Source organism: Gossypium arboreum, chromosome 6 (assembly GCF_025698485.1).
Source record: "Gossypium arboreum isolate Shixiya-1 chromosome 6, ASM2569848v2, whole genome shotgun sequence".
Classification (NCBI taxonomy): Eukaryota; Viridiplantae; Streptophyta; class Magnoliopsida; order Malvales; family Malvaceae; genus Gossypium; species Gossypium arboreum.
Window position 1 is genome coordinate 125,477,156 of NC_069075.1, and position 22,711 is coordinate 125,499,866.

General features: G+C 32.5%; 2 protein-coding genes and 1 long non-coding RNA gene across 3 annotated transcripts; 2 read left to right on the forward strand and 1 right to left on the reverse strand.

The window, feature by feature from the left end:
• The first annotated feature begins 1,393 nt into the window (after window positions 1–1,393).
• Window positions 1,394–1,981, forward strand: LOC128293830 (uncharacterized). The gene has a single exon (XM_053029377.1). The coding sequence runs from the start codon at window positions 1,394–1,396 to the stop codon at window positions 1,979–1,981; it is 588 nt and encodes a 195-aa protein (XP_052885337.1).
• A 1,482-nt stretch (window positions 1,982–3,463) lies between these two features.
• On the forward strand, window positions 3,464–6,673 carry LOC108484104 (vacuolar protein sorting-associated protein 32 homolog 2). The gene is made up of 8 exons (XM_017787767.2): window positions 3,464–3,738; window positions 3,862–3,965; window positions 4,685–4,784; window positions 5,494–5,579; window positions 5,685–5,776; window positions 5,972–6,086; window positions 6,198–6,390; window positions 6,485–6,673. Exons 2-7 carry the CDS (start codon window positions 3,894–3,896, stop codon window positions 6,387–6,389), a joined length of 657 nt encoding a protein of 218 aa, XP_017643256.1. The 5' UTR covers window positions 3,464–3,738; window positions 3,862–3,893; the 3' UTR covers window position 6,390; window positions 6,485–6,673.
• Window positions 6,674–6,915: 242 nt separating this feature from the next.
• LOC108484105 (uncharacterized) lies at window positions 6,916–7,774 on the reverse strand. The gene is made up of 2 exons (XR_001871201.2): window positions 7,306–7,774; window positions 6,916–7,217 (listed from the first exon to the last, which is right to left on the reverse strand). It is a non-coding gene; the product is annotated as an uncharacterized LOC108484105 (long non-coding RNA).
• Window positions 7,775–22,711: the final 14,937 nt, after the last annotated feature.

Genomic DNA, 22,711 nt, shown 5'->3' on the forward strand with positions numbered 1-22,711 from the left:
AATTTTGAATGAATATGAAAAGTGTTCTAGCCAGTGTATTAATTATGACAAGTCAACAGTGTTTTTTAGCACAAATACACAAGATAGGGAAATGATAGCAGTCTTTAATGTACTTGGAGTAAAAAGGTCAACAGATCCAGAACGATACTTAGGGTTTCTAATATGGTGGGAAAAAAAAAGAGATCGTCATTTCAAGTTTTGAAGGACAGTTTTAAAAAATGAATCGACAATTAAAGCATAAAGCACCTCTCTCAAGGGGGGAAAAAAGTTTTCATAAAAGCAGTTCTTCAATCCATCCCTACTTATACTATGGCTTGCTTTCTTCTTCCTAAGCCTCTATGTGTTGAATTGGAGGGCATTATAGCCAAATTTTAGTGGCAGAAAGGTCATGACAAAAAAAGGCATTCATTGGTGTGCTTGGAAAGAACTATGCTCATTGAAGGAAGATGGGGGACTTGGTTTTTGGAATCTTGAAAATTTTAATGTGGCGTTGTTAGTAAAGCAGGGTTAGCGCTTTATTAATTTTCCAAATTCGTTATTAGCTCGTGTTTTGAATGCAATATATTATCCTAACTCAGATTTTTATAATGCTCGGTTAGGAACGTTACCTTCGTTTACCTGGAAGAGTGTCTGGGCAGTAAGAGGGATTCTAGAGAAAGGAATATGCAATATGCTAGAGAGTTGAAAAAGGGAACTATATTTTCTTCTGGGATGATTTGTGGATATCAGGGGATGAAGCAGACAGATTACAAAACCATGAAAATAATGAAAATATCAGGTTAGTTTCGGATCTAATAGAGGCCACTACTAGAACTTGGAAAACAGATGTTATTATGAATACCTTTAGTATAGATGTTGTAAGGAAAATCATGCAGATTCCACTGGTAGAGATAGCATACGAAGATTTACAAATATGGAGAGGTGAACTGTCCGGTGAGTTCTCAATCAGGAGCGCCTATAAACTATTACAGGAGTTTAGCGTGGATCCTAATAGTTACTTTATACAAACTGAAATAAAAAATTTCTATAAGAAACTATGGAAATTATACATCCCCTCAATAGTTACATTGACAGTTTGTAGAATCTCTTGGAATTTTATTCATTCCCTTGTTAACCTCAAGCAAAGGAAAGTGGTGGTGGACGCACAATGCCCTCGATGTCGTCAAGATGAGGAGAACAGTAACCATATTTTTTGATAGTGTCTTACAACAGTCGAGACTTGGAATCACTTAAATCTGTCTTGGGTACTGAATAACAATACTCAGAATACGTGGGAGTGGCTTACCTAGGTTTTCGAACAGGGGACTAGTGAACAGATTTGATTTTTCTGTTGTGGACTCTAGTTGATTTGGTTCAACAGGAATAGGTTAGTATATGAAAGGAGAACTGTGACATGAAGAGACATAGCAAAACAGATTCAAAGTTATATCTCAAAGCTCGACGGGATAAAAGAGAAAAACTCACATACCAGTCCAATGAAAATTTTCAACAGAATGTTTGCAGAGCAAGGGTTATAGTTTATTTTGATGCAGCTTATGACCAACAACATTCCAGATCGGTTTCGGGCTTGCTTGCACGAAACGAAAAGGGGGATATCTTAGCATCGAAAATGGTCACTCATTTTGAAATAGTTACTCCGTTCATGGCAGAGGCTCAAGCAGAGTTACAAACAGTGAAATTAGGAATCTTCATGGGATTAAATAAAATGGATGTAAAGGGTGACTCAAAAACTTTTATAAAGAAATGCCAAAGTTCCAAGATTGACAAATCGACCATTGGGGCAACTATTAGAGACATTCAAAGCACAAAAGACAGATTTCAAGAGATGGGGTTTCATTTTATCCCTAAAACAATGAATATTTATGCTCATGTTATTGTGAAGGAGGCTCTAAAGAGGAGAGAAAGCTGTTACCTGGTGGGAGGGATTCTAGAACACGTTAGCCAAGCTATGGAGAAGTATAGACCACGACATTCGGATTGAGAGGAAATAAAGATGGAAATCTCTGGAAAGGATAGCAAGTAAATTAAAGATATATATTTTTTTAAATTGCTATCATTAAGGCTGGGTGAGTGATGTGTAAAGGCAGAGACTATTGGCATCTAGCTGTTGATTTGACTGTTTTTGGATTTGTTTTATTTTACTGTTTAGTTGTAGTTACATTCGGACGACTTGGGTTAGTTTTAAATGTTTTAAAGCGGCTCCTTTTTTAAGTAGGCTTTTAGGTGTTTCTATTCTTCTTTTAGATTCGGGCTAATGGATTTTAGTCCAATTATGTTTATATGTAATTAGTTTATTCTATTAATTCCAGTCAAATCTTTTTCAAAAAAAAAACAAAATCAACTGAGCCACATCACAATAATAAAAAGATTTTTCTTGAAATAAAGTATCGGTTACTAAAAGGTATTGGGTTTAGCCACCCTTATCGACTTTATAAAAAAAAAATCAATAATAAATAATTTACATATTATCATTCTATAATAAAATCTATACAAAAATTTGTGATCAACAAAAATAATTTGCAAAATTCTTTGAGTTGTTTATATATATCTATATATCTATATCTATATCTATATATATATATATATCTTTAATTTAGAATATTATTAAACCTTTTCGTTAAATTGTTATATGGAAATTTAACAATTTAAAAAAAAAACTGCAGCAAAAGAAGAATAATCGCCAATATATGATGTTGTCTTTGAAGAGACCACTAAAGAAAATATAAACAATTTAAGGAAAACATCCAACATCACAACCCCAAAAATCATTGCTTCTCAGATACACTTTTGAGACAAAAAAATATTTCTAAAATAAAAATACTGTTAAATAAAATGCAATGCTTTTGAGCTTTTCAAAAGTATTTAAAAAAAAAAAATCTTTACAAAAGCATTTTTTTCCCCAAAAACAAAAACAGAACCCAAATCACTAAAACATAAAAGCCATTGTTACTTGCACCACCAAGATCACTTCCACTTCAAAGGCCGAAGCCACGGCCAAAACCTATAACACCATGTAAGCCTTCTAGGCCGCCAATACCCATATAAGCATCTATTCCAGTGACACCATCAATTCCACCATATTTCCCAATCCCACTAAAGCCACCAAGTAAAAGGATTCCCCTAAACATACCAGCGTAGTTGCCAATTCTAGCAAAGTCACCAAGTCCAGCATAAATAAAATTCTTCTTATCATCAGTGCACTATCTTTTGGTGAATCTACCTTCTGTATATCGGTTTACAATGTTTGTTTCTTCTTGAGTCGATGCACATTTGCACAACCACCAAAACAAGTAAAAAGTAAGTTGTTTACATCATGTTTTAACAACAATTGTGCTAACTTCTTAATGTTTATAAAGTATAAAGATCAAATTATGATAAATTAAAGAAGACGGACTAACTTTTCGGTTTTCATAAAATAGAAGTATGAAATTCCAATTAGACGTATATATATTCACTTAAGACGACATCGTATGAGCCACCTAGTTGCCAGTTAAATGCTAATAAATATGGTATGGATGGAGCCGAGGTCCTTAAAAGCCGATCAATGAGGCCACGTGGAAAGCCGATAGCGTCAACGTCGTGAAGAACAGAAGAAGAAACGAAGCAAAGGCAGCTCTTATTCTAATACAACACGCTTAAGGAAAAGTCGCCAAATAAAATACCACTACCCTTAAGGAATCTACAGATCTCTGTCCCTCTTTCTCTACGTCTCAAACCCTAATTCCTTAGTTTTTACAGGTTACAAATCATTTTCTTTACAACGCTTTTTTTATTTGATGGAATTCTGTTTTTTTTCGTGTTTCCGAGTGATTGATTATTGTTTCTTTTGATCGGATCTTATTGGTTATTATCGTTAAACAGAAGATCGGGGGTTTAATCGCAGAGAATCAACCATGTTTAACAGGCTTTTCGGGAAACCCAAGCAGGAAGCAAATGCTCTAACCACGTTAGACAAATTAAATGAGGTATATTCTCAGAATTTTATCTTCTTTTTTTCTTCTCTAATTAAGAAATCGCTTATTTGCTTTGGATTTCTTTTGCGTTTTGCGGATCGGTTTTTTGCTCTGAATTCGAAATTTGCGTTTGGTGAATTTGGGGTGGGTTGAATTTAGCGACAATAAGTGGTCGGGACTTTGGGATTTGCATGAAATAACTTACTGGCTAACGGATTAATGGAACAATATCATGTGATAGCTTTTGGTGAATCATTAAATTGTTTGATTACATTTTTGGAAGGTTTGTTTTCGATCGACGAAAAATAATAATAGCTAAAGTGGAAAAAAATGGTAATACACTTACATACAAAAGTAGTAATGGAACCCTTGTTGACATGGGCTGTCGATCATCTTAGGGGGAAATCCCTTGATCAGTGGCTCCTAGATTATTGTGTGCATTTAGACAATGGAGGCACTTCTGCAACAGATTACTAGTTCTGTTCGATATAGATTGTGAAATATCAGAAAATTTTGTCATAATCTTGATGAAAGTAGAATGTGGGGATTGGACATAATTGGTTAAATGAATATAGGCATTGTTACTGCCTTCAGTTTTGATTTGCAGCAAATTTTGCTTTCTTTTTGGATAAATAAAATCTTTTAATCCAAAAAATAATGGAGCCCTAATTACGTTGTTTCTATTTTAGATTTTGTTTAATTTGTACCCTATATTTATTTCCATCATACAGACCCTTGAAATGCTCGAGAAGAAGGAGAAAGTACTTGTGAAAAAGGCTGCTGCTGAGGTTGAAAAGGCCAAGGAATTTGCCAAAGGGAGAAACAAGAGAGGTATGGATGCAATTCTTCTGCTCAATATTTTTCATAGTTTTCCATGATTTTCTATGCTGAAAAATACAAATCAATTTTTGGTGGGACTGTTGGACTTTCAATTTATAAGCTATAGTGGTTCTCCTTTTTGCTTGGTTGTGCATAAATAAGTTAAGTAGTGTATTAAACTCGTTTGCAGCAGCACCATGTGATGACTGCTAACTTACTGACACGAGATCTCATGATAATTATTCTTTTATTTTTTGGTACATTTGGTAATCAGACGATAATTATTCTTATTTCTTTAGTATTTATATGGTTCTTTTTCATTATAATCCCGATGCAATTTTTGCTTATTCCAAGATAGAACATATTAGAGCAAAGATGCCCTAAAAAGAGAAAAAAAATGATTCTCTCAAACTCAAAGCATTGCAAGTTTCATCTTTGGGGGTATTTTTCCCTTTAACTGTGAGTGATTAGTGTTCTTTGGACATTGAGTGATGATCTAATGCCAGATTAACATTAACATGCTATTATATAATTCTGAATTTCTGGTGTGTAATGTGCTCCTTGTGTGAACTTCGACATTCAAAGATCTCAACCTTGTGTAGAAAAAAAAAGGATGAAGTAGTTTAGTTACGTATCATTTATCATCTGATTTATGACTGTTTAGAGCCATGCTGGTTACATTTATAGTGAAATATGTCTTCATTGATGCTATCTTATGCAGCGGCTATACAGTGCTTGAAGAGGAAGAGACTATATGAACAGCAAATAGAGCAGCTTGGAAACTTCCAGCTTCGTATTCATGATCAAGTGAGCTTGGAATTTTGTTATTTTTAGTGCTTTAACAATGCCTTGGAGCCTTTTTTTTTTTTTTTTTTTTCTGATGATACTAGTTTGTATGTATCTCTTCCACAGATGATAATGTTAGAAGGTGCTAAAGCCACAACTGAAACTGTAGATGCATTGAGAACTGGAGCAGCTGCAATGAAGGCAATGCAGAAAGCAACGTATGTATTCTATATATTTTTATTGTTAGACAAGAATTTCCTTTAGGTTTTTCTTCGTTGAATTTATCCCTTTGCAGAATGATTACCATATCATTGAAGTTTGCTGGCTTGCAATTTATGCTAATCTACATTAGCACTTATCTTGATGAAGAACAGGCAGTGGTTAATTCTCAATGTTATACTGAAAATGTGCAGGAATATAGATGATGTTGACAAAACAATGGACGAGATCAATGAACAAACTGAAAACATGAAACAGATTCAGGAAGCACTGTCAACTCCTCTTGGAGCTGCAGCTGATTTTGACGAGGTTAGTAACTTTCTGATGCGCTTGTTTGTGTTCTGTTTTTTCCTGTTATTTTTCTATATTTACAAATATCATGTCTAGCATTTATGCTCATGAAAACTTTTGATGCTGTAGGATGAATTGGAGGCAGAACTTGAAGAACTTGAAGGTGCTGAGTTGGAAGAACAACTTCTCCAGCCTGCAACAACTGCTCCTGCAGCTCCAGTGCAGGTGCCTGCTGGTAGGCAACCAGCTCGTCCTATTCCTCAAAAGCGTACTGCTGAGGAAGATGAACTTGCTGCATTGCAGGCTGAGATGGCACTTTAAGGTAATTCATTTTATTTCAGTTCCGAGAATTACGTGGGAAGCTTAATACATGGGTAATTGATTTGATTTGATTTGATTTAATATTTGCTATGCAGGCATATAGCAGAGAAGTGATTTTGTTGATGGGAGTACCGCAGGTCATGTTGCAAAACATGAAGAGAGGCCGTGTTGTATTATTGAATCTTCTACTTCAAAATTTGTGTGGATTTAAGATTTGACAATGTACATAAAGATTTGCATGAACTAAATGAAGCTCCCCCTTATCTTTTGTTCGTTCAATAAAATATTTATATTCTATTCGAGCAGTCCATGTCTTTGAAGGAAGTTAAAATTGTGTCGAAAAGACCATGTTTTTAAGTCCCAAATAGTTAGTGCTAACTAAGGTGGGTTTGTCGGGAATGGCAGTCGGAACTGAACAATTTCTATAAAAAAAAATTGTTTTCAAATCTCTGTAAAGGTATAATAGATACACAAAAGTAAGATAGATATCATATTGCAGTGTTGAACTCAAAACAAACAAATTAGATATTTTCAAGTATTTGAATCCACACCCTAGTTGTCATCCCGAAGGAGATAATTAAGGCAAGAATAAAACTAGTCATCGCTTTTCTCATTTTATAAGTAAATACTGAAGAAATAAAAATAATTACAAGCTGAGATTGAAGAAGAATACAAAAATTTAAATCGAGGAAAAAATAAAGAATTTTAAAAATTACAAACACGACTTGATTTTTTAATTCCGTCACAGATAATGTCAGTGAATGATATATGTGAGCACAAAAGCAAGCAGCATTAAAACGTAAGCAATTCCCTGATCAACTGTTACCCCTGCAAATCAAAATCTAAACTGTCTCATGCTTGCCCCCATAAAGGAAAACAAACCCAACCAAAGTGCAGAGTAAGAGGAAAAGCATACCATCGCTTATAGGAGGAGATGCAGGAGCAAGGCTTTGAGCATTGCTGGAATGTACCATATTCAATACAAATCTAATAATCAGCATTACTGCGAACCCAACTCTTAGCCTCTCCATTCTTTCTACCCTTACTTCCTCCTGTATTTTGTTTTAACAACTTGGAGAGTTGAGGAGGGTTTAAAAAGAGACCCGAAACTGAGAATCTTAAGGAGGAAGCCGCCACTCTGGCTTCCAATGCCGTGACAGAATTAACAATGTTGAGAAAATCCCCACTTTTCGGTGTTGATTGGTGCCACGTGTAGGACCAATGGCGGCTGCACGTTCAGAGTCCTGGTGTTGTTTAGCTGTATTCCATGGAATCATCCAATGAATGAAGTGCCTTTTTTTTTTTTTTACTTCCCAATTAGCTAGCCACATGCAGAAATGATTGGGTTTTAACCGAATATTTGTTGGTTTAGTTACATATGGATGTATGTCAGCCTGTGGTTTTCAAAGTTGTCTAGAGGATTTTGATTCTTATAATCTCAATTTTAATCCTTAATGATTATATCTTTTTGTCAATTTAGTTTTTATTCTTTTTTTCAAATTAAATTTAACCCTCAATCTTTTAAAAAAGTCAAATTGATTATCAAACTTTTAAAAAGAAGTCTAAATGATGTTTTTTTAAATAAAAATGCTAACTAGAATATTAATTTTTTAAACACGACAACCTACATGACAATTCACGTGTATTCTATACTAATTTTTTTGAATTTTTTTTTATTTTTAATCTTAATTTTGATTTATTTTATTTTTATAATTTTTGAATTATTTGTTAATGTGAGATATAAGACAAATGATGTTATATTAGTGTTAGAGGCGTAGCCAGGGGGGCTGACATGGGCCCCGACCCCCCCTAAAATATAAAATTGCATTTTAGGCCCTTAGGTTTTTTTTTAAAATTTTCAATTAGTAAAGGTAAAATTTTACTTTGGCCCCCTAAAATTATAAAAATTCGATTTAATCCTTTACAAATTATAAAGATATAAACTATAAAAAAATTAAAATTTCATTTGGCCCGTCCTAAAAAAATTTTCTGGCTACGCCCCTGGTTAGTGTCACGAGGCTAGATATTCTATCTTGCAATCTATGTGGCCTTAGGTGACTTCTTTACTTCAAATGCGCCTAAGTCATCTTCGCTCTCAAAATTGAGAATCTTTTTGGAACTCTTTAAGGCACCGAAGCAAAGCGGAAGCAACTCGAAAGAGAAAAAGAACTTGAAAGAAGAGAAAAGCCACAAAAAAGCAAAAGCACAAGAGTTTGAGTGAATGCTCTCAAAGAATTTAATTACTCAAGAATGAAGTGATTACAAATAAGGGGGAGAGGTCTTTATTTATAGTTGAGCTCCCCCAGATCCAACGGTACAAATTAAAATACATCAATGGTCAAGGTTAAAAACAATCTACAAACCAAATATCTAAGATTTACAGAATCAGATCTTCTAAAATTACAAATCTTCCAAGATTGCATATATTTTAAGATTACTTCCCATACTTGTCATTCTAAGTAGATGGGTATTAAATCTCTTCAAGTAACAGGTCAATCCTATTAAGCCATGTGACCTATCACGAACAAGATGGATCATTAATTGTGCCATAGTTGCACCTTTCTTGAGCAGCACATAACATTCTCCCCCACATATTCTTGCGACGCCCTCGTCGCATCCTCCGAATGAAACTTGTCTTTCTTGTCCTGGAACTGTCACAAGGCTTCAACAAGCTCCCAACTAGCTTTACTATCGGGAAGTCACTTCCACCAAACTAAGTATTCACATCATGGCCTATAGTACTTTCATCAAATCACCTGATCTGCCATGATGCATTCAACTTCACGATCATAGAGACCTTTACCCCTATTTGCACTTGTTCAGATTTGCCTCGATTTGGGTTCTTTCTGATCCTTATGGAATGGCTTAAGCATTCTAACATGAAACACCGGATTAACCTTGAGTTTTGCTAGGAACTCAAGTTTGTAGGGCACATTGCCTACTCTCTTAAAAACTCGAAAGGGTCTCTCATATCGTTGTACAAGCCCCTTGTACAAGCCATTGTGGCACAAAATCAAGCATAATTTCGCAAGGACTGGATCACCAACCTGAAATTGTACATCCTTACAATTCTGATCAATCCACTTCTTATTGCACTTACTTGCCTTGTGTAGGAAAGTTCTGGCTAAATCATTTTTCTCTTGTCAATCTTTTGAAAATAGATAAACTATTGGATTTGGTTCTGCATAGTGGGTCACAACAACTTTGGGTGTGAGTGGTTGTTAATCCGTCACTATCTCGAACGGACTTTGAACCGTGGCCCTACTTCGTTGCAAGTTGCAAGAAAATTGGGCCACATCCAAAAGCTTTAGCCAGTCCCTCTGTATGCCAACAAAGCATTCACTCTTTCGGTCTACCCATCAGCTTGCGGAAAAATACTAGTGGAAAAGTTCAAGTTTGATCTCATCAACTTGAACAACTCTGTCCAGAACCAGCCCATAAACCATCTGTCTCGATCACTTGTAATGGATTGTGGCACTCCCCAATATTTCACAACATGTCTAAGGAATAAACGAGTTGCCTCCTTCATAAGGCACTTCTTGGTTGCTGGAATAAAGGTTCCATACTTGGAAAACTTGTCCACTACAATAAAAATACTCGCAAACCCATTAGATTTAGGCAAACCAGCAATAAAATCCATAGATACGCTCTCCCATGGGTGCTACGGAATAGACAGATGTTGTAATAATCCGACTGGAGTCTTCAACTCTACCTTCTCTTGTTAGCACACCAGACAAGTTTTCACATAGGTCTCAACATCATCACCCATGTAAGGCCAATAATAACGACCCTCCAAAAGAGCCAATGTGTGATGCGTGCCTAGATGACCAGCCCATCTTGAATCATGACATTCCTTTATGACTTCTTTGTACAATTTCTCATATTGAAGCACATAAAGACTATGCCCCTGAGTGTACAATAACTCTCACTCAAGCCAAAATCCCCTTGTTTTCCCCTCATTGGAAAGCTCGATCAAATTCTTGGTTTTTGGGATCATGGGACAATCTTTTTCAGATGCACTCTAATAAAGACTTATCAGGCTGGTTGATTGCTGCTAACTCTATTTTTTGGCTAAGTGTACCAACCACTGTGTTGGCCCTCCCTTGTTTATACTTCATGTTGATATCAAATTTTTCTAAGAAAAGTTGCCAACGAGCTTACTTAGGAGACAACTTTTTTTAAGTTAGAAAATAACTATTTGCAATGTTAGTCATAAATACCACAAACTTGGAACCCAGTAAATAGTGTCTTTATATGCTCAAACAATACACCACTGCGATCATCTTTTTCTCTTGGACTGTATATCACTGCTCTGTCTCATTAAGCTTTTGACTCTTGAAAGCAACCAGATGCCCATATTGCATCCCTTCAATTACATAGTTTGATGCATTTGTGCATACCTCGTACAATTTTGAATAGTCTAGTAAAACAAGTATGGGCTCCCTTGTCATAACTTGTTTCACTCAATGAAAGGCATTCTCATACTAAAGATCTCAATCCCACACTTTACCCTTTTTCAACAAGTCTGTTAAGGGTGCGGTGATTTTGGAGTAGCTTTTAATGAAGCGTCGGTAATAGTTGGTCAACCCAAAGAAAGACCACAACTCTGTTACTTTGGTTGGTAGCTTCCAATCAACAATAGCCCAAATTTTGTCTTCATCCATCTAGATTTTTCCACCTTTCAAAATGTCACCTAGAAATGGTACCTCGCGTTGAGCGAATGAGCATTTATATTCTTTGACATAACATTCATTTTCTTGCAAGGTTTGGAACACTCCCCTCAAATGTTTCACATGCTCCCCAAGCAACTTACTGTACACTAAAATATCTTCAAGATAAATAACCACAAAATAATCTAGAAATGGTTAAAGTACCTTAATCATTAGGGTGCAGAATGTGGCTCGAGCATTCGTCAGCCTGATGGGTATCACAAGGAACTCATAAAAACCATGACGAGTAACACACGTGGTATTTGGCTATTCTAACTTGCTGATACATCTATTGCAAATCCAACTTGGTAAACCATCTTTCACTACCAAACTAATCAAAGAAATCTGAAATAAGGGGAATCGGGTATCTCTTCTTCACAGTGATTTTGTTCAATGTTCGATAATTAATGTACAATCTTATTAACCCATCATGTTTCTTCTGAAAAAATATTGGCGCGTCAAATGAGGCTTTAAATGGTCTAATGAACCTGGCATCTAAAAGCTCATTCAATTATTTTTACATTTATTTTAACTTTAGCGGAGACAGTCAATATAAGGCCTTAGTCAGCGACTCAGCATTGGGCATCAACTCGATTCAATGATTTACTTTTCCCTTAAGTGGCAACTTCTTGTGTATCTCTGCAGGCATCACATCTCGAACATCTTCACCATACAAGAATAGATGAAATCTATAATGCCCTTAACCCGAATCCATCACTGGAATAGAGTTACGGAGCATTACCGGAGTTACCGATTTATTTATCAGATATTTTATTTCATCTAACGTTCATATTTGGAACCAATTAAAATCAACCATATTGTCCCTTAAATGTACTTATTTTTCTCGACATGTTTTACTTGAATTTATTACTCGTCTCAATATACTTAATTTCCTTGTATCAACATATCAAAGATAATCACATATTTACATGTCATGATAAATATTATTCTCTTGCCATTTCTTCATAAACATAAATCAGATAATTCATTATATCGATATTTCATGCATTTAAAAATACAATTCAAGTTACACTAACTTACCTCGTTGCTTGTTTATGTTTATAATTTCATTAACCCGATATATTTTCTTTTTTACGTTCAAGTCTCGTATTTGAGTCGTCCAAATAATAAATTTGATCGTCTTTTTCATTTATTTCATGTTCTAATACATTCAATCAATGCTCTAAAAAATTACCATTTTGCCCCTAAACTTTTAAATTAATGACGATTTCATCCTTAGGCTCAAAAAAATAAAATTCTTGCAATTTTATCCTTATTTCCAGCCGTTATTCTCAACAAATTGATAACAACTCACGAATTCTATAAAATATTAAAATTTTCCATAATTTCAACACTTTTCAATTTAATCCTTAAAACATGTTTTTCCCGGATCTTGAACTAAGTTAATAATTTCATTAAATTTTACAATTTTAAATAATAAAATAATCTATTTCATGCAAATTGGTCATTTCTAACATTTTTACAAAATTGTCCATAAAGTTTTACTTTTATTCAATTTAGCCCCAGAGCCTAAAACATGCAAATTAGCCATGCTAGCTGAATATTCATACATATTTTCCTCCTCCTCCTCTCCATTCCACATCTTATATTTATATAACATGCTATAGGTAACATTATCAATAATTTCACCATTTACTTATATGTATATTTAAAACTATCCATTTGCGTCATAGTCACTAAATTATTTATATCTTGAGCTGCAGAACTCGAAATTAAGATCCGCTAATTTTATATGAAACTAGACTTATGTATCTTTTTATCATAAAATTTTCAGAATTTTTTGCTTTAGCCAATAAGTGCAGTTTATTCTTTAAAGTCACCCTTATTCTGCTGTCTGACAGTTCTGACCATTCTTTCTAAAAATTAATTATCTCATTGTACAGGATTTGGATGATGTTCTAGTTTGTTTTTTATTGAAAACAGACTCATTCAGGATTTAAAACATATAACTTTAAGAATATAATTATTTTTTCCAATTTTTTATGATTCTCCAAAGTCAGAACAGGAGAACCCGAAATCATTCTGACCTTGTCTCACTAAATTTATTATATCTCACAATTCACGTTTTCATTGCTTACACCGTTTCTTCTATAAGAAACTAGACTCAATAAGATTTAATTTCATATTTTGTTCATCCTCTAATTCGATTTCCAAAATTTATGGTGATTTTTCAAATTTAGCCTACTGCTGCTGTCCAAAACTGTTTGTGTAAGATGTTTTAGTCCAAAATTTATGTCGAAATTTCCTTGTTTTCTTTTGATTATGAACTTCATTATTTCCGTAATTCTATAGCTCCTTTGTGCACATATTTATCTAATTTATCATTTATATCTATTCCCTATCCTTTCATTTCACAATTTATTTTTAATTCAATATTGCGAATATACCTTATAACGAAAATTGCTTACCTTTTTATAAGAGGCCCATTAGACTAAACAGAACACTTAGGATATACGGAATAGATATAGAAGTGTATTATTATGCACTATTAATCAGAGAGCACTTGGTAAGTACCAACGTGCTATTATCGGATAATGCGCTAGAGTCTCTTAATGGTGTACCACTAATATCTTAGTAGATCTAATCTCATCTACTTGAGCAAATTACATTATGCACGCATACCACTTTTACACTTTTAGCATAATGCTTTTACATACTTTACAATTTAATCATTGTGCTAATAACTTGTATGTTTATATCTTCTCTTTCTTTAATACATGTAAGATATTTCAAAATTCACTAATAATCTTTATCATGTACTTCATATATCACTTTCTAATTCCAATTTCACTTTCAATTCATTCATAACTCAATTTAATTTCCATTCAATTCAACAATAATACTACCTCATACTTCTCTTACCATATACATAATTTAACATTTAACATTTAATAATAATAAATAATTTGAATTATATTAATACAACCGTCTCATTTGAGTATGTCTATACTCAAGTGGTATTACCATAATTCAAATTATAAAACTATAATAAATAATAGACATCAAACATGTAACAATATAAGTCATATGTGTTAATTTATACTTTAATTTCATATCTCAACAATAGTCTTTCATCAAATGGCATCATATATCATCTATATTATCTTTAATCAAATCATGAACCTTTGGTTCAAGTTTTCAATCTCATATATCATGTAACACCCCTATACCATGTTCGACTCAAGGAAATTGATATAGGAATATTATATTTGGTGCCAAAGTAATTCTTGGCCAATCACTAATATACTAGAACATAAATGGAAAAAATTTAAATAATTTATAATTAATTCATAAGTTTATATTCAATTAACTCATACACTATTTCATTATTTCCAATTCATTCTATTTTCACTTCTTATTTCAATATATCAATTTCAATTCACATTTCAATTCATAATTTCACTTTTTCATACTTTCAATAGTTCAATCGATCAAATTCATTTGATTTTCTCATTTCATTTATTCAACTGATTTCAATATCAATAATTCGATATTTTAACAAATTCATGAACCTTAAGTTCAAGCTTCAAATCTCACATTTCAATTCAATTCACAATTCAACTCATAATTTCTTTCTTGTTTGTATATATATATATTCAGTATGATCAATCAAATTTATTTAATTTTCTCGTTTTAGTTATTCACCCTATTAACAAACCCGAACTTTGACGGATACACGAATTCCAACCAACACACCAGTATGGTACATTGTGCCTTAATGGTACACAGTACCTAAACAATAATCAGTAATGGTAGCAGTAACAGTAACAGTAACGGTATTCAACATACAAAATGTTGAATTTGTAACAGTAACGGTAATAGTATTCAACACACAAAGTGTCAAATCGGTAACAGTAAAGGTAACAGTAACAATATTCGACACACAAAGTGCCAAATCGGTAATGGTAACAGTAACAATATTCGACACACAAAGTGCCGAATCAGTAACGGTAACAGTAACAATATTCGACACACAAAGTGCTAAATCGGTAATGGTAGCAGTAGTGGTAACAGTAACCAACATATAACTGTCAAAAATACAGCACATAAAGTGCCTGATCGGTAAAGCCGATAAATCCCGTACTCTTCCAATCCTATGGCATGCCAATTATATCCGACTAGCCCGACAAGTTAATAGGGAATTTAATTCTTATTTCAATTTATTTTCATATTTACCCCTATTAACAAGACTTGGACTTTAGCGGATATACGGATTCCAACCAAACACACCAGTATGGTACTCAGTGCCTGAACACTTCCAAATCCTATGGCATGCCAACTATATCCGACTCAGTCTGACTAGTTAATAGGGTATTCAAATCATTTTTCTATTTCAAATTCACTTTCAATTTAATCATAATTTCTCATATTTCAATATCCAACCAATACACATTTCAATTAATCATAATTCCATTCAATTCAATTTAATTCAAATTTACTTTTCATCTTTCAAATCAGTATACAATTCAATACCAATACATATTTCAGATATTCACATATAATCATACTTGATTCAATTCCAACCACTTTTCAATCAATACACAATTCACATATTTACACGTATTTACACATATTCATAATTTTATTTTATTTTTATTCAATTCATATTTTTAATTTATTGTCCAATCAAATTTAAAATAACTAATTACTTTTCAATCAATATACATTTCAAATATTCACATATTTTCTTTATTTAATTCAATTTGATTCAATTCAAATCACTTTTAGTTTCCAACCAATATACTTTAAAATATTCACATAATTCATAATTCAATTACGTAATTTAAATAACTTTTAATTTTCAATTTGTTCAATCCAAGTTCAATAACCATAAACATTTTTGAATCAATTTCATTCAAATCAATATCATCATTTCAATTGCTTACGTAATTTTGCTTACCATGCATTTTAATTAAAATATAACAATTAATAATAAATAAAATTGAATTATAGTAATACAAATCTCATCAGAGTCAGAAGATATCACACTATCACAGGTTATATAATGTATTTCTAGACTTCACATGTGCTACATTCGGCCCAAGAACCGACTAAATCGTAGCTCTGATACCACTAAATTAATGCCCCTAACCTTAATCCATTACCGGAATAGTTACGAAGGATTACCGGAGTTACCGATTTATTTATCAGATATTTTATTTCATCTAACGTTCATATTTGGAACCAATTAAAATCAACCATATTGTCCCTTAAACGTACTTATTTTTCTCGACATGTTTTACTTGAATTTATTACTTGTCCCAACATACTTAATTTCCTTGTATCAACGTATCAAAGATAATCACATATTTACATGTCATGACAAATATCATTCTCTTGCTATTTCTTCATAAACATAAATCAGATAATTTATTATATTGATATTTCATGCATTTAAAAATACAATTCAAGTAACTTACCTCGTTGCTTGTTCATGTTTATAATTTTATTAATCCGATATCTTTTCTTTTCTACGTTCAAGTCTCGTATTCGAGTCATCCGGATCTTTATAAATAAATTTGATCATCGTTTTCATTTATTTCATGTTCTAATACATTCAATTAATGCTCTAAACAAAATTACCATTTTGCCACTAAACTTTTAAATTAATGACGATTTCATCCTTAGGCTCAAAAAAATAAAATTCTTGCAATTTTATCCTTATTTCCAGCCGTTATTCTCATACAAATTGATAACAACCCATGAATTCTATAAAATATTAGAATTTTCCATAATTTCAACACTTTTTAATTTAATCCTTAAAACATATTTTTCCCCGATCTTGAACTAAGTTAATAATTTCATTAAATTTTACAATTTTAAATAATAAAATAATCCATTTCAAGCAAATTGGTCGTTTCTAACATTTTTACAAAATTGCCCATAAAGTTTTACTTTTATTCAATTTAGCCCCTGAGCCTAAAACATGCAAATTAGCCATGCTAGCTGAATATTCATACATATTTTCCTCCCCCTCCTCTCTATTCCACATCTTATATTTATATAACATGCTATAGGTAACATTATCAATAATTTCACTATTTACTTATATGTATATTGAAAACTGTCCATTTGCATTATAGTCACTAAATTATTTATATCTTGAGCTGCAGAACTCGAAATTAAGATGAAACTAGACTTATGTATCTTATTACCATAAAATTTTTAGAATTTTTTGGTTAAGCCAATAAGTACAGTTTATTCTTTAAAGTCACCCTTATTCTGCTGTCTGATAGTTCCGACCCTTCTTTAGTAAAAATTAATTATCTCATTGTATAGGATTCAGATGATGTTCTTGTTTGTTTCTATTGAAAATAGGCTCATTCAGAATTTAAAAAATATAACTTTAAGAACCTAATTATTTTTCTCCAATTTTTTATGATTTTCCATATTTAGAATAGGGGAACACGAAATCATTCTAACCTTGTCTCACTAAATTTATTATATCTCACAATTCACGATTTCATTGCTTACACCGTTTCTTCTATAAGAAACTAGAGTCAATAATATTTAATTCCATGTTTTGTTCATCCTCTAATTCGATTTCCACAATTTATGATGATTTTTCAAAGTTAGCCTACGGCTGCTATCCAAAACTGTTTTAGTGCAAGATGTTTATTTACCATGTTTATAACACCCTTATTTTCTTTCTCTACACTATTTTTCATTACTTTCTCTTATTTTCTCTTCACTAACATATCAAGAACATAAGACCATATATAAGAAAACTCTACATTAACATCAATTCCATGCTTTTTCAATAATATTAATCTTAAAAATGTATTGAAATCTTGATGTTCTTACCTTGTTCCATTGATTTCAATCTTTAACTTAATTTTCTCTCTCCTTCAGCTTTCTTTTCTTGAATCCAACTTGATATTCTAACTTACGATAGTCTCCTTAACATTTTTCTCTCTTGTTAGCCATGGAAATTCTTTTAATTTTTGGGTGAAAATGGTGAATTTTTGATAGAATGACCAAATTGTAAAGAAAGTAAAACTTTCTTTTTTTCTCTCTTCCTCTCACGTTAGTGCATGGGAAAGATGATGGATGGCGTGTGTGTGTATTTTTTTTTCCACACACACACACACATATATATAGACTAAATAAAATAATAAAATAATAAAATATCTTATTAAAATATTAAATAAATAATAATTATCTAATTAAATAATTATAAAATATCACCAACATCATCATTACTTTCTAGACTTCTCTCTCTTCCAATTGACCATTTTGCCCTTTGTGATCTTTTAAAATTCCATTCTTGAGTCATCACTTAATTTGGTAAAATTACAATTTAGTCCCTTATAATTCTTCACCTATTCAATTTGGTCCTAATTCATCAATTTTCCTTGGTTTCTAGATCATTTCACCCTTAAAATATTTTCACTATTAGTCCTTCAACTTTTTCATATTTATACTTTAATCCCTCAAATTTTAAGTATTTACTCTTGGGCCACAAAACTTTTCTCACTTTTACAATTTAGTCATTTCTTGAATCAATATGTCATAATATACTTCCCAGTGACATAACTCAATTTTCCTCTTCTTGTCACTTTATTTCCTTATTTTACTATATTAAGGATAATATCTTACTATAGAAATTTTCAGGATGTTATAAAATCACTCCATAAGAATAGAATGTGGGACTTAGTAAAGCTTCCTAAGGGTAAAAAGGTTGTTCGTTGTAAATGGGTATTAAAGAAGAAAGAAGGGACACTAAGAGTTGAAGAACCCATGTATAAAGCAAGGCTAGTTGCAAAAGGTTACAGTTAGGTTTCAAGTGTAAACTTCACAGATGTGCTTTCTCCAGTTGTTAAACATAGTTTGATTTAAGCCTTGCTTGGTATTGTGGCCATGTATGATTTGGAGCTTGAGCAGTTAGATGTGAAAATAACATTCATGCATAGAGAACTTAAGGAAGACATTTACATACAACAACGAGAGGACTTTATAGTCTCAGAAAAGGAAGACTATGTTTGCTTGCTGAAAAAGTCTCTTTATGGCCCGAAACAATCACCAAGGCAGTGGTACAAGAGGTTTGATTCATTTATGACTACTCATGATTTCAAAAGAAACAATTTTGACAATTGTGTTTATTTTAAGAAAAAAATTATGATGGTTCATCTATATATCTACTCCTTTATGTTGATGACATGTTGATAGCAGACAAAGATAAATGAGAGATAAGAAAGGTCAGAGCCCAGCTCAATAAAGAATTTGAGATGAAAGATTTGGGAGCAACAAAGAAGATACTTGTTATAAAGACTCTCATAGATAGAAAAACATGTTAATTTTACCTAAGTTAGAAAAATGTACATTGAAAAAGTTCTTTGCAGGTTCAGTATGCAGAGTGCCAAACCTATTAGTGCTCCATTAGCAGCCCATTTCAGACTTTCATCGGCTTTTCCTCCACAATTAGATGATGAGATTGACTACATGTCACATGTTCCATATTCTAGCACAGTGGGATCTCTCATGTATGTTATGGTTTGTTGATGTCTAGATTTATTATATACAATTAGTGTAATTAGTAGATACATGGCGAATCCCGGTAAAAAACACTAGAAAGTAGTTAAGTGGATTCTTAGATACTTACAAGGTACTACTGATATTTGTTTATAGTTTGGAAGAACTATAGATGGAGTCATTAGGTATATTGATTCTGATTTTGCTGGAGACCTTGATAAAAAAAAGGTCACTCACAGGGTATGTCTTTACTATTGGAGGTTACGCTATCAGCCGGAAAGCCACTTTGCATACTATAATTACTTTGTCTACTACTGAAGTTGAGTACGTGTCAATTGCTAAGGCTTGTAAAGAATCTATTTGGTTAAAGAGACTCTTTGGTAAGCTTAGTAAAGACCTTCAAATCAGTACAACGATTTTTTTATATTCAGAGTGCCATCTTCCTTATAAAGGATTAAATATTTTATGAAAGAACAAAGTACATTGATGTTCAGTATCATTTTGTGCATGATGCTATTGCTCGTGGTGATATTATGGTGAGCAAGGTTAGTACTCATTATAATCGTACGGATATAATGACTAAATCACTTCATATAACCAAGTTTAAGCATTTCTTGGACTTGATTGGTATTCATTGTTGAAGAATGCCCCTTTAAGGGTTTTATGGAAGATGTGGAGAACTTGTTTGTTGAGAATTTGTGTCAAGGTGGAGATTATTAAAGTTTGTGACACCTGAATCCCGTCACTTGTTGAAGAAATAAATATAGTGGCAAAATAAATGGATTTGTGGCACAAGTTGAGTTCATATAAAACTATACTTATATTATTTGACTTTGATTAGAACATGGTTTTTCAACCCTTAAATAGATGTAGTCGAAAATTTTATTGTACCATTCATTTTTCAACATTAGTGAATTTCTTCTTCTTTGTCTGTGGTTTTTTCTCGAAAGGGTTTCCACGTAAAATTTGTGTGTTCTTATTTTTCTTTTCTTATTTCTTTGTGATTGTTCTACTGTCATTATTAATGTTTATTATAACAATGTCCCAAATAAAAAAACCCAGTAATATTTATACCACCAGAGATCATCGATGATGTGTTTTTGTCTAGAAAAAAAAATGTATACAAAATATATAAAAAATTGCAAAACATGAAAATTGTGAAGCATTTTACATTTAAGGGAATACAAAAGCAACACTAGCAACAACGACACTGAAGGGCTCTTGGGTTGACAGCGATGAGATCGACCCAAATGAAGACGATGGTGGGTGTTTTTCTTTGTCAACCTATCAACCCTTTAATTAAAAGATACTATAACACCCCATACCTGATTTGATTGTTAGAGCAACTACGATCAATTACAATTCAATTGAATAAATAACACATATTATTAAGTTCAAAACATCATTACGACATGATTTACAATCATATACGAGCTTAAGAAATCTCTTTAGATAACTTGAGGTCGAATAATAATCATATTGTAAAATTTTCAAACTATCGGGTTGACTTACGACTTTGAGGGCTCCTGGTTATAATGCCACTCACTGATTACTCCTTGCATGATGTTAATGGGCTGACGTTGCGACGTGACTGGCTATTTTCATAATATTCATATACACCAATTCACATCACCTGAATCAAACTATCAAATGCAACATTTCTACCATTCTTGCTATATAATACCATTTACATTCATATTTCACAACCATATGCATAATTAAAAATGGACATTAGTTATACAATTTTCTAATTGACTCTTTTTTTATACAAAAATGACTAAAAACATAGGTACATACCATTTATCAAAAATGTAGGGAGACTAACAAGCATTGCTGAGTTGATATAGTGGATTGGATGTTGAAGTCACATATCGAGACTTCGAGATCTAAAAATACCTACACAGGGGAATAAATAAATCATACGCTGAGTAATAATGCTCAATGGTACTTTCATGACTCAAATTAATAATTCAATAGCATTAGCAATATGAACACATTCAACACATATTCTAGGTTCAACCAATTCATGTACTAATCATGCCAAATATCAAGATGTTGTACAAATTCATTTACCCAAGCGTATACACATTTATTAAGTCATATATGACAACAACACAACTTATTCATTGCATTCCATCTTATACTATCTATTCATCTCTTTCTATTCAATCTTTATCAAATCAATTGATTCATTTCAGTTCATTTCCACGTCGGCCATTGGGGCTCGTAATAACCGATTTGCATGATCTTTCACTTATTATCTTTAATCACATTTCACATATATATGCACATATGGTATCATTTCAATTCAATATCATTTATCGATTTTATAGTTTATAACCCCTATTAACCAGACTCGAGCTCAAGACGGATACACGAATCATCCAACCAACACACCAGTCTAGCACCACAGTGCTATTAACACACGAAGTGCATATTGATACACATAATGCATCATCGAATAAACCAAAACAAATATACTGGCACACATAGTGCATCATCAGACAAGTGAAGCAAATATACTAGCACACAAAGTGCATACTGACACACAAAGTGCATAAACTCGTACTCAATCTTATTCTGTAGCGTGCCAACTATGTTCGACTCCACTCGAACAATTAATAGGGTACCAATGATCCAATCACATTAAATATACCAATTTATATATCATAATCTCATTTCATTTCATCATCAATTCATATATGTCTAGTATCACATGGCATGGTTCACACTACAATCATATCACATATCATATATCATTTATATCATACTCTTTTCTACTATATTCATTTCAGTCCAATTTCTCGACATTCAATATTATCAAGTATTAATCAAATTATACGAGAGTAATACATTTACCTCAATAGATAGATTTGTAACATTCACGCGTGCGTGCGTGCGCACACACACATCAATATATTGAACTCGAATTATAAAAGTACAAATTGAGATTGTTCACTACTTGTCAGTAGGTCTCTCATCTTACCCTTTTCTTGAGACTGTCCGACATTGTCTTTAGCTACGTTTGATAATTCAATAATAAAAACAATATCAAGTTACATTCAATTCCTATCTAAATACATAACCATTATATTTTACATTTTATTCAATTTAGTCTTT

Coding starts and splice junctions, on each gene's coding strand:
- LOC128293830 (XM_053029377.1), top strand. CDS start 1,394: ATGAAGAGACATAGCAAAACAGATTCAAAGTTATATCTCAAAGCTCGA.
- LOC108484104 (XM_017787767.2), top strand. CDS start 3,894: ATGTTTAACAGGCTTTTCGGGAAACCCAAGCAGGAAGCAAATGCTCTA. Junction 4,785..5,493: donor CAAAGGGAGAAACAAGAGAG/GTATGGATGCAA, acceptor TATCTTATGCAG/CGGCTATACAGTGCTTGAAG. Junction 6,087..6,197: donor CTGCAGCTGATTTTGACGAG/GTTAGTAACTTT, acceptor TTGATGCTGTAG/GATGAATTGGAGGCAGAACT.